This window comes from Mirounga leonina, unplaced genomic scaffold, assembly GCF_011800145.1.
Source record: "Mirounga leonina isolate KUSES-001 unplaced genomic scaffold, KU_Mleo_1.0 Mir_94, whole genome shotgun sequence".
Classification (NCBI taxonomy): domain Eukaryota; kingdom Metazoa; phylum Chordata; class Mammalia; order Carnivora; family Phocidae; genus Mirounga; species Mirounga leonina.
The window spans coordinates 53589275-53601666 of record NW_023270855.1 but is presented as its reverse complement, the minus strand read 5'-3'; the positions used below and the strand labels follow the sequence as shown (position 1 = coordinate 53601666).

The 12392-nt window shown below is 60.9% G+C and overlaps 1 protein-coding gene and 1 long non-coding RNA gene across 2 annotated transcripts; one reads left to right on the top strand and one right to left on the bottom strand.

Annotated features, from left to right (window-relative positions):
- Window positions 1–1310: 1310 nt before the first annotated feature.
- RAB11B (RAB11B, member RAS oncogene family) lies at window positions 1311–11384 on the bottom strand. Its single transcript, XM_034998134.1, has 5 exons — window positions 11141–11384; window positions 4447–4642; window positions 3339–3532; window positions 2935–3015; window positions 1311–2354 (listed from the first exon to the last, which is right to left on the bottom strand). Exons 1-5 carry the CDS (start codon window positions 11178–11180, stop codon window positions 2209–2211), a joined length of 657 nt encoding a protein of 218 aa, XP_034854025.1. The 5' UTR covers window positions 11181–11384; the 3' UTR covers window positions 1311–2208.
- On the top strand, window positions 9080–12175 carry LOC118005832. The gene is made up of 2 exons (XR_004677882.1): window positions 9080–9563; window positions 10642–12175. It is a non-coding gene; the product is annotated as an uncharacterized LOC118005832 (long non-coding RNA).
- Window positions 12176–12392: the final 217 nt, after the last annotated feature.

The window sequence follows — 12392 nt, the reverse complement described above, 5'->3', positions numbered from 1 at the left end:
GGCCAATTTAATGTTGTGTATTTTATCACCATTAAAAAAAAAAAAAGACTTAAGAATAGTGCCTGGCACCGAGTGTACATGCTGGGCTTACTACATCACTGAAATCAGAGTAACTGAAACAGCATCGCTGGACTGTAACCCCCAAGGGGACAATTCCATCTCAGTCTTGTTCCCTGGTATGTGCCTCGGGCCCGGCCAGCCCATGGAGGCTCAGGAAAGATCTGATCTTTGGACTGCCTGAAACCTTCCAGGGTGCCTCATTACTTCACCCAGCCTGCCTGAAGCCTCTGCCCACCCTCTGTCCTCCCTATACCCACCTTGCCCAAATCCAGATTCAGCACCCCCAGGGTCTGAGTGAATGGTCCCTGGAGTGTCTGTGGCCCCACCAGATCTGCCGCTGTCCTGTTGCTGGCCTTGGCTCAGGACGCCCCCTGGCCTGGAGCACACACCCTGCCTCACTCCAACTCCCCTATGGGAACAGCCCCCTGTGGCTCAGGGCCCTTCTGGAAAGACTGCCTGGGTTTGCCCAGCTCTCCAGGCAGAGCGGCCAAAGCCTGGCATTGGGAGAAGTAGACCCCCGTCTCTGGTGGCTCTTCAAGGGGTCAAGGGCATAAGTGGCTTCAGCCAGAGGGTAGAGCTAGAACAGCTGCAGGCACTCAGGTGAGAGAGGAGTTACTGGGTCACATGGTCAGGGCAGGGATTGGGGGGAGGCGAGGGGGATAGCAACACTTCCACCATAGTGGCAAATGGCCCTCAGGCCAGGGGAGAAGCTGGATCCTGGGGAGAGGCAGAGGAACTCCAGGCCGCCTGCCTCCCCTCTGGCACCAGTGTCCTCCCACTGGGCCCTCCTTAAAGGGCAGCCTGGGATGGGGAGAGCTGGAGTGGCGCCGGTATCACCAACATCCCCTGGTCGAGTCCCTCTTGCGTGTCCTTGATGAGACCCCAGGGGAGGCGGCGGCCGTGGGCAGCAGATGGAAGTGAGGACAGTCCAACCCCAGGGCTGGGAATGGGGAGCAGCGGGCACAGGTCAGCCCCTGCTAGGAGGCACCCTCAGCTCCTGGGCCGAGAAGAAGTTGAGTACATCCCCCAGCCACAGGGGCAGCTTGGACAGGGCACCCACCCCTCCCCCGCAGGCCAAGGCCCCCGTGGTCAGCTCGTGGGCCTCCGCACTGTCCCGGGTGGCGCTTGGACCTGCTCTTCTAGCTCCCTGCGGGGCTGAGCCGGGCCGACGCAGCCCGCAGCGGGACGTGTGCCTCGGGAAGCCCTGGCCCAGCCGTGGCCGCCTGGCGGAGACAATGAAGACAAAGGCGCAGCGGCAGGTTTCTGTACAGGAAGTCGGATTATACATTTTAGTAACGGGCGGAAGAAACGAGGCATCGGGGCAACAGTGCGTGGGCCACAGGGAGAATAAGAGGTCGAGAGCTGGGGTTTGGCGTCAATCTTACAAAGTGTATAAAGAATCTGTGTTTCTCTACAATAACAAAAAAACCAAAGGCTACAAGAGCGGTTGTATATACAAAACACGGAGATATTGCTTCACTTGCAAACAGGTTCCTGACCAGACGGGAGACAAGACAGAGAGGGGCCCAGGAAGGGGCTGGAGAGCGCGCTGCGTGCAAAAGGAGGGTGACGGGGGATAGGGGTCTTCTCCCAGCACAAATCTACAGGCAGGAGCTGGTCGCGCACGCACGGGAGACGTCGAAGGCGTGTGCGGGTGCTGGCTGTGTGGGGGGGAGCAAGGGGGCCGGGAGCCCAGAGTGTCCGCCTGCCCCGGCCCCCTGGCGCCTTGCTCTTCGAGCAGCAGCTCGGAAGGGGGTTCTGGGTGGGGACTGGGGGGGGGGGGCGGGGGGGCCAACCGGCCACAGAGGGAGGGAGGCCGTCGCTCCCTGGAGTCTGCCGTGGAAAACTGGAGAAGCCCGCTGGGCGCGCCCCTCCTCCTCGCCTCCGGTCGGCCCCGTGCAGCCTGCCACCCTCCCTGGCCCGCCGAGATGCACACTGGGACCCGAGAAGAGCAGGCGCGGCGACCCGGGCGTCTGGCTTTCCTCGAGCGGGGACAGCAGTTGCCACTCGATGACTCCTGTTCTTCAGGGGCCGCAGCCAGCCATGCGGAGCTCCACGGGAGGGGCGGAGAGGGCGGGGCAGGGGAGCGCAGCGCGGTGCGGGGCGGGCGGAGGATGCGCACGCGCGCGCGGGCGGGGCGCGGAGCGCTCACAGGTTCTGGCAGCACTGCAGCTTGTTGGGTTTCTGTCCGTCGGTGGTGGGCGGCACGCTGATGTCCACCACGTTGTTGCCGGGGGACTCATCGTGGGCTGCGCGGTCTGCGATCTGCTTCTGTGACACGATGCGGTAGATCTCTGCAGGTGGGGGAATGCGGGGTGACCCATCTGGACCTCAGTGTCCTCTGGGGAGCACCCCCCAGGCTGAGCCCAAGACCCCTCTCAAAGGCCCCCCCTCTGTGCCCCGTGTGTCCCCCCATCATGTCGGGGGGAATGACAGCAGGGGCTGGGCTCCTGGAGGCTCCCACCCGGTCACCAAGTGCTGGCTGGGTGCTCAGCAAGGGCGGGACCCATGTCTGGTCACAGGGCTACCCCCCCCAGCCGCGCCTCTTCTCCTGTAAGATCAGAGGCCCCTCCTCCTCAGAACAAACGCCCAGGAGCCCAGGAGCCCAGGGGCCCTATGGCCCCGCGGCTGACCCAGCTGGCTGTTCTCGGGTGGGGCCACGGCAGAGGGGGTCTCTATGTCCTCAGGATCCGGCCTGATCCCAGGAAGCACGCCATGTCTGTCCTCATGTCCAGACCGGCTTTCGGGTTTCAAGAATAAAGCTTCAGGGACTGTGTTCTGGAGCAGGCAACCGGGGTGGCTGGTGCCCTTCCCAGGCCCACCCACAGTGGGCATGTTGGGGTTACCATGGCCCCAGCCAGGCCCAGTGACCACCTGTGAGGATGTTCTTGAAAGCTTCCTCGACGTTGGTGGAATCCAAGGCTGAGGTCTCAATGAAAGACAAGTTGTTCTTCTCTGGAACAAAAAGAATATTGCCCAGGTGAGCAGTGGGGGTGGGGGGGAGGGCTACCCTGCATCCTCCCAGGGACCCTGCTTGCTTGCCCGCTTGCCTGGCCAAGAAATGAATGGTGGGAGCCAAAGAGACAGGACTGAGATGCCCACACCTCAGGAAGGGCAAGCTGGCAGGGGCCTGCCTTCCAGATGGTTCTCCGATGCCTCAGTCACAGTCCCACTTTCAGGAATGTGGCCCCTGGGGGAGGCCTGGGCAGGCGGCCCCATGTGACACCCACATGCCCCACCCCCCCCAGCCACACCTGCTCCGGCCTGGCACAACTCACCTGCAAAGGCACGAGCCTCGTCAGTGGGCACGGCCCGCAGGTGGCGCAGGTCACTCTTGTTGCCCACCAGCATGATGACGATGTTGCTGTCGGCGTGGTCCCGCAGCTCCTTCAGCCAGCGCTCCACGTTCTCGTAGGTCAGGTGCTTGGCGATGTCATACACGAGCAGCGCGCCCACGGCGCCGCGGTAGTACCTATGGGCGCAGCGCGTGAGCTACCCACAGGGGCCTCCCAGGCTCGGTGGGCAGCAGCTCCTTGGCCCCCACACACGGGGCAGGGGGCACAGAGCCTGCCCGAGGGGTGGCCACTGTGGCCTCGAGGGTGGGGTGTGTGTCCCCAATTCTGGCTCTGCTCCCCGGGTTCAGCTCAGGACTACGGGGCCAGAGCAAGGAGCTTGGGACCTGGGGTCAGCAGACCCTCACGGGGTCAGTCACAAAAGGGAAGAAGGAAAGGGCCGCTGCTGGGCAAAAGCCCCGATGCCCACCATGGCTTGGCCAGTCTGACCATCAAGGCGACTGACAGACACCCATCCACCCTGAGGGATTAGGGACATGAGAAGGTGACCAGGCCTCAGTGGAGGGAGTCCCGAGGGCGCAAGTGACTGACTGGAAGCGGCGGAACGCTGGGAGGGTCTAGGGAGAGGCAGCCCCAGTGGGTCCTGGTAGCGGGGGACCACAGGGAGGCGAGGGATGCCAGGCCTATGTGGGAGGACAGGGAGAGGGTGGGACAGGGTCTGAGCTGAAGCGCAGAGGGAAGCTGAGGGAAGATAGGCAGGGCAGGCGAGCAGGCAGGGCTGGGGAGCGGGCAGAGGGGACCAGTCCAGGCTAACAACCCTCACGGTGCAGCCAGCGTCGGTGAAACCACAGTGCCTTAAGGGACAGGGACTCCAGGGCTCAGAGGAACCGTAGGACATGTCTACCCTAGGGTCACAGCATGGCCAGGACTGGGCACTGGTCTTCCCAACGGTCCCATAACTCCTGGAGGTCCTGTCCCTCCATCCTGGGCCAAGGAGCGGCTGCCCACCGAGCCTGCCCACCTCCCGCCCACCCTTCTGGGCCCACCGGCCCCACACGCATGGCTTCCTGCATCGCCCCAGCCCGTCACTCACGCCGAGGTGATGGCTCGGTAGCGCTCCTGGCCGGCGGTGTCCCAGATCTGTGCCTTGATGGTCTTGCCGTCCACCTGGATGCTGCGGGTGGCAAACTCCACGCCGATGGTGCTCTTGCTCTCCAGGTTGAACTCGTTGCGGGTGAAGCGTGATAGCAGGTTGCTCTTCCCCACGCCCGAGTCCCCAATGAGCACCACTTTGGGGGCAGGAGGGAGACAGGTGAGACTCGGCAGGCCGGCCTCCCTGAGCCAAGGCCCATACAGCACCCATGCCCACCTGCAGGACCGCCAGCGGCACCCTGGGTGCTGCACAAACTTGAAAGCCAACATCAGAGCAGCGGGGCTGTCCTGGAGCCCGAGGCTCCACATCTGCTGGTGCAGAAGCAAGCACAGGCTCAAGGCTCCCGGAAACACAGCCGCTGTGGACAGTGCAACACCCCGCTATCTCTGATCCTTCAGAGCAGGGCTGCCCCAGTGCCGATGTACGCACCCAGACATCCCGGCGGGCAGGCAGAGTGGGGATCTATCAACCCCTGACCCTCCCCTGCAGCCCGGAGGCCAAGAAGGCTTCAGGGCTGGGCCACCTTGGGCAAGTCATTTAACCTCTCTGGGCTGCCTTTTCTGCAGAAGGGGGACTCGAGGAGAAAAGGCAGGATCAGAACTCCAGTAGCATCTAGCATGCTAAGGCAGGCAGGGAACAGTTATTGCTAGGTTCTTACCTACAAGGGTCTGTCTCTGGAGCTCTAAGTCACAGGAAATGAGAAGCCTCCCCCCCACGCCCACCCGCTGCTTCCTCATGAAGGGTTGCCGCAAGCAAACCCACATTCAGCCCCGGCATCGTCAGAGCTGGCTCATGCGGAACAGGAATGTGCCCTCTAGATGCATATGCAAAGGCACAGAGCCTGCCACCCCGACGCCCCCAGAGTCAGCCCTTCCTGCAGAGACATCCAGAGCAGAGTCCTCCTGAGCAGGGCAGGGCAGGCCCCTCCAGTCTCTCCCTGCATCCCTCTGCCCCAGCCAGAGAAGCACTGCCTCTAGGGGCCAAGGTGCCCCAGGCTCTGTGGTAGGGCCACATGAGCTGGTCCGGGAAGAGTGTGAGCCCAAGATGCTGTCCTTAGACCCAGCGCACACTGGAGTCTCACATCTGTGTCTGCACAGTGTGTGAGCTGCCCATGTACGCGTGGGAATATGTGCAGCGGAGAAGAAACAACACATGGCTGTCTGACCAGACACCCCAGGCAGAAACCACATGGACCCCCACGTGTGGACCTTGGGCTCTGGCACCCAAGAGTGGGTCTGTCCAGTGGAAAGCCACGGGGGCTGTAGGTTTGGTCACCCACAGCCCCAGTTAAGTTTTTCCTCGATGGAAAGTTGTATATGTGCATGGCCAAATTCCCACGGCTTCTGACCACCTTCACTGCCCCACCTGGGGCCACACCACCGGCACCTCTCCTGGGGTCTTTGTGGTTACTCTCATAGCCAACCACCAGGCTGTTCTCCTGGAGGCCACCAGAGGGCGCCTGTGAGCACCTGAGTGGCTCCCACCACTGCTCTGCCCACAGCCCTCCAGGGCTCCCACCTCCCAGATGTAAAAGTCCAAATCCTCCCAGAGGCCCACAGGGCCTTGCACCACCTGCCCCATGCCCTCCCTGCCCTCCCTCTCTCCCCCTCGCCCACTCTGCTCCAGCCACACGGGCCTCCTCACTGGAACTCGAAGCTAGACAGGGCCACGCTGCACTTTGCCTGGACATTCTTGCCCGGGTACCTGCCTGCTGTCTGCCCTCCCCTCCTCGGTGTGGTCCCTCAGATGGCACTCGATCGAGGAGGCAGGCCCTCGCTGCCATCCTCTTAAAAGCCCACCCCCCTCCCCGCCGGCCTTTCCTCCACAGCTCCCCCCACCCAGGTTACCATGCTCAGGCCACAGAGGAGGAAGGGGCAGGTAAGGCAGCCCCCAGAAGACTAAGAACAAGAATGTTTAATGAGTCTGTCCTAAGAAAGCCCTCGATGTGCCCCACCTCACACAAGTCTCATGTAACCTTTACAAGAGGAAGCAGGAGAATGCCGAGCCCAAGGCACTGTGAGCACACGCCTGTTTGCAGGCCTGCTCCTACCTCCCAACCCCGCTCACCAGACAGTGACTTGCCCAGGGCCACCTGGCTGGAAAGTGGTTTGTCAGGATCTGAACCCATGTCTCCTGCATCCAGAGCTAAGCTCAGGGATCTGGGTCCAGCCTCCTCCTCTCCCACCATCTGGGGCATCCTGACCCTCGGAGTAGTGGGTAAACTCCTGCTCATCCTTCAAAACCCCTCAAGTCAGGCCTCTCCTCTCCCTTCAAACCACCATGTGACCTGGCCTCCATGACCTGGGATAACAAGGCAGGTGTTCTCTTGACAATGTAGGTGCCCAACGGAAGACTGTGAGCCGACCTCGGAGAAGGTGGAAAGAGGTGGAGATGGACAAGGGCCTGTGACTCTCACCCACGCTGTGGAGCCCACCACCCACACCCCCAACCCCTCACCTCCTTCCCACGTGGCCACTGGGACCTGGCCAAGGCTGGAGAGGCTGGCTCACAATGCGTATGCCCTCGGGAATGGAACAGGAAATGAGCGGGAGGGTCCCTTCTGGGCTCTGCCCTGTATGGCCACCCCCATCCCCTCCCTCCCTTGCCAGCCTTGGCCCCCTCAACTCTGCCCTGGCCTAGCCAACAATCTCCTCAGCACCTCGGGCCAGGCCCAGCCCTGAAGGCTTTGTGATTGCGTTCTCAGGGCCATCCCAGGAGCGAATGTTCGTATTATCCTTCCCCTTGTGCAGCTGGGGGCCACTCGGCCTGGAGTGACCAAGTTCCTGGCCCAGGGTCACCCAGTGAGAAAGCGGAGGCCAGGGCAAGATGAGAGCCCCCAGCCACTGCACAGATGAACTGCCGGCCCACCCCTGGCCCACGGTGCCTGATGCAGGGAGGTGGCCAGTGGGGCAGTGGCCAGGCTGGCCCCATGTGAGGGCTAGGAATGAGAACAGCATTGTCCAAGGCACAAGTGATCTGTTGTCTTGGGGAAATAAAGGGCCCTTGAGGACACAGCCCCTAGAATTTCCACAGAAGTCGGTGGCATCACTGGCTGGGAAACGGCTCCCCTGGACATGCCACTTGGCTGGCAGAGCAGGCAAGCCCAGTTGGCAAAAATAAAGAGCTGGCACCTCTTGAAGCCCTGGGTCCTCCGACCTGCCTCATGACAGCGTGGCACCCCTGGGGCCCACACGCTGACACCCAGGTAGACTGTGGCCATTTGGGGGGGGGTGCTGGCTCCCTACTCCAGGCAGAGCAGGCCCCTGCTTCCCCCCCACCCCAGGAAACCAGCCCTGACCATCGCAGGCCCCAGAGACTGGCACTTGAGGGCAATCCTGCCACAGTTATATCCCAGGGAATCAGAGCGGAGGACAGATCGGGGCCCAAAGCCAGGGCACAGACAAGGCCACCATGGGCCAATGGGGGAAGATGGCGTGCTCGGGTCCTTACCAGGGGGTCTGGTGGGGGCCCTGCCCAGGCTGGAGAGCAAGGAGGCTACCTCAGGAGCACTCAGCAGAGGAGGGTGAGCATGGGGCTGGCCTGTTCCCTGGGCGCTGGCTGCTACTCTCTCCTCACCCCCTTTCCCAAAAGGACTCATGGATGGCACAGGGGTGGGCAAAGCCCAGGGGACAAGGTCCTGGGCTACCACAGCAGCTTCCCACTTCAACCCACATCCTCAGAGGCCAGGTGAGTGGCTGGGGGGCTCCAGGAAGTCCTTCGTGGCCCTTGGGGACATAGCTGCTCCCACTGTGGATCCCGCAGCCTGGTCCAAGCCAAGAGAGATCAGGGCAGCCCCCAGGGGCTGATCTGCAGGTTGGGAAAATGGCCCATAGCTGTCAGGATAAAATGTTAGCAGGCTGAACACGAGGATCTATAATTAGGTACAAATAAACAACCTCACTCCTGGGGGAAGAGGAAAAGCGCAGTGAGGAAAATAAACAGCATGTGGGGAAAACACCCAGGGGGATCTGCTGGCCTTGGTCTTGGGAGGTCAGGGGAGCCACCGTGTGATGTGGCGGCCAAACCACCCAAGGCGGTGGTGGGAGGGCTAAGCAGGGGGCAGTCAGCGTCCCAAGTGAGAAGTGTGGCGCCTCCGTGCCAAGGGAAGGGCCAGAAGGTGACTAAAGCCTGGGGGAGGCTGAGCACAGGGTTGGGGGCATGACGATCACTGCTCCTCCCCTCCTGAAGGGCCCCTCGGACTAGGTGATGGGGCTGGGGAGCCTCAAGGTAAGGAGTATGTGCCAGACCCATACAGTTTCCTTCTCCCGTTGGAGTGAAAAACTGAGTGGATTTCAAGAGAAATATGCAGAGATAATAGGGAGACCTCCAACAAGACACACATGTGAACCTGAGGTCTCAGATGCCCGCGGTTTGGGAAATACTGACCTTGTGGGCTCAACTTTCACTTCTAACCCTGAATGACTCAGAAAAGTAGGCTGAGGGGGGAGGGCAGCGGGGCAGGCAGCCCCCACCCATACCCCCGCCCTGTGCCAGTTGCCGCTGAAGCCAGATCTGGGCTTCCAGGAAGAGGACTCTGGAGATGAGTCCCGGGAAGCATACAGTCGCTCCATTGCCCCTGACCCAGTAACTGGACTTCTGGGAACATACTTCAAGGAAATAACCCAAAGGGCAAAAGATGACTAGTGCAAACACTCGAGCTGGGTTATTTATAACAGCAAGCGGCTGAAAATAACAAGTGGGCAATGGCTCCAGAAGCTTGGAGGTTGACGACTGGGCTTAAGGCCCCCCGCCCTGCAACCAGGACCTAGGGAGCAGAGGCCTCAGGGCCCCAGCCACAGCAGGATGGAGTCCCGTCCACTGGTGGCCAGTCCCTTTGGGGGACTGACAGAAGAGCTTCCCCTGACTCTAATGTGAGACCCCAGGGCAAGTCGGCACCAGGACCTTGGCCTGATACCTGCTGACCACACAGCTTCACCTGCCAGTGACTTATGAGCCTGCACACAGCTCCCCGGGGCCCACGGTGCCACGTGACAACTCTGGGCCTCTGTGTGGGCACTCCCCCAGCCCAGAAGCCTTTCACCACATGGATATCCCAGGTAGGGAGTGCTCCACCCCGCTCTCCACATCCCCAAGGTCCCCAGGCTTCCGGCCCCAATGTGTGGGATGATAACACAGGCACAACGGTCAGTGATGGACACGGACCGCACTCCCAGAGATAGCCAGGCTTCCCCAACGAGGGGACAATGTCAACCGCTGGTGTGGGAGGCAGACCCTCACACGGCAGGCAGCAGGACAAAGGTGCTTCATGCGGGCCCAGGGTTAGCGATCAAGGGCAACCATTGTCAGCCAGGGAGCTCAAAACAGACAGCCCCGGGCCTGGCCAAAGCCCAGGTTGGCCCAGAAGGCACTGTGAAGCCAGTGACTCTTTTTTTCTTTTTTTTTAAGATTTTGTTTTTAAGTAATCTCTACACCCAAAGTGGGGCTCCAACTTACAACCCAGAGATCAAGCGTTGCATGCTAGACTGAACCAGCCAGGCACCTCTAAAGCCAGTGACTTAGGTCAGTCCACACCCCCAGCGATGTGGAGGGAGTCTCCCCAGCTTGAGCGGCAGGGCGAGGGAGCTAGGCCGGCCGCGGCTGTCTGACCTGCCACGGCGGCACTTTTGGCTCCTAGAACCCTCTGTCCCTTGGGCAGGGACGATCCTCTAGCAGGTTGGCCGAAGGCCAGCCCATCGGTGCCCATGTGTTGGGGGAGGTGGTCTAACAGGCTTAGTCCCACATATACTCCTTAGGTGGTAAAGCCCAGGGCTGACCTGGGTTCAAATCCCGCTCCAACACTTTTCAAATGTGCCCTGTCTCTCTGGGTCTCGGTTTCCAGGTCCACAGAGAGAGGCTGGATACTATCGACGACCTCACAGGGTTGGGGTGAACATTCAATGAATTCGTGAAGTGCTTAGAGAAGGGCAGGTACTTTGGTGGTTCTATTAAGAGTTCTAAGAGTTCAAAAGATAATAACTGGTGGTTACTGTTAACCACCAAGCCTGGGTCCAGCACACACAGTCCCCCCGCCAGGCGCCCCTTCCACGCAATTCTGGGTCAGCACCCCAACCCAGGGTCCCAAATCCAGGGTCCCCCACCACACGCCTCATCCCCTCGCGTCCTCTCCCTTCCCAGGCACCGCCCCCAGACATGCCGCCGCCAATCAGGACCGGCTCCTCCCACTCCGTGAGAGAATCACCCCCACCTGCCCAGAGCCAGCCCATTTCTTGGACACGCCCACTACGCCCTAGCCCCGCCTCCGATGGCCCCGCCCCCACCACGAATGGAGCTTTCCACCCAGTCGGCCCGCCAAATGCCGGGGAGGCCCCGCCCCCGGAGGCCCCGCCCCTAACGGCCTCTCCCACCGCTTGGGGCCCCACCCCCTCTGGGCCCCGGCCCCGCCTCGGCGCATCCAGGGCCCCCAGGCCTCTCTGGGACGCCCGCTCCGCACGGCCGCGCACTCCAGCCCAAAGCTGGCCGAGCCCAAACTGCCCCGGCCTTCCCCGCTGCCTAACCCGCTGGGCCCCAAGTCCCGGACTCCGGCCTGGGCCTAGCGGCCTGGAGCGCAGCCTCAACCCGCCTGCCCGCCGCCTTGCCGCCGTGCGCTCGCCCGTCTCTGTCCCACAGACCGCACCTTTGAATAGATAGTCGTACTCGTCGTCCCTGGTCCCCATTGTCCTGGCGCTTCCGGCGGGATCGGCGACTCCGCAGCCCCACCACAAACACCCGACGGGGGCGGAGCCGGCGCCGCGCAGAGCGGCGGCTGGATGACCAATCAGAGGCGGGTGGCGTAGCGACCGGCACCCAGGGCAGCCAATCACAGGCAGAAGCAGAGCCTCAAGGGTGGGCGCCGCCTGGGATCCACCCTCCTCGCCTTCGGTCTCCTGGAGAAAGGCGGAAGGAATGCGGACCTTTCTGAAGTGACGGCTGCATCAGCCTATCAGAGGTGGGCTCTCGAAGGCGGGGCGGAAGACTGTAAGAATGAAACAGATTGATGGAACGAGTAACCAATGAGAGGCTTGATTCAGACGGTCCGGGAGTACCAGAGGACCTGTCCGGGAAGGGAAATGGGGCTACGTCCAGGTGATGTTACGCTAGCTAACGTCCCGATGACGTCATAGGTCAATGCGCGCGCTCTGCTTCCCCCGAACCCCGCCTCTCTCTGCCCTCCCCAGTAAATGACCGTTTCCCGGCCTCTGAGCTGGTTTTTGTTTTTTGTTTTTTCCCACCTGGGGGTTCCCTCTCGGTTCTTGGTTGGATTTCCATCGCTGTATTTGGGAGTCATTAAGGTACCCCACTACCTCAGTTTCCTCCGCTACATGACGGGAGAAACTCACTTCGTGGAATCTTTGGAAGATAACTAGATCATCTCGAGACCTAAAGACATACTAAATCAACCATCCACTTTCTGTCATTGAGGCTTTAACAAATATAAAGTCCTTCCTGGACGTCAGACTCTCCAACATGATCTCCCCTTCTCTATCCCCTTGCCCTGTTATATTCCACCTTCCTCCCCCGGAGGATTTACCACTACCTGATATTAGACTGTATTTCTGGGGGCGCCTGCCTGGCTCAGTCGGTGGAGTATGCGACCCTTATCTCGGGGGTTCGGGCCCCATTTGGGCGTAGAGCTAATTTTAAATAAATAAATAAATAAATAAATAAATAAGTATTTCTTGATCCATTAATTTCTCTAGTCCCCTGCCAACAGCTCATCAGCCCCATGAAGGCAAGGACTCTTGTCTGTCTCTGCTGGTGCTGTGTCCGCAGTGTTCAGTAAATATTTGATGAGTGACGAATAATGTAACCAGAGAGCTCTGTGGTAGTTATTTTACTATAATTATAATTATTATCATTGCCTCGTGGACCTCATCCCTGCATTGTCC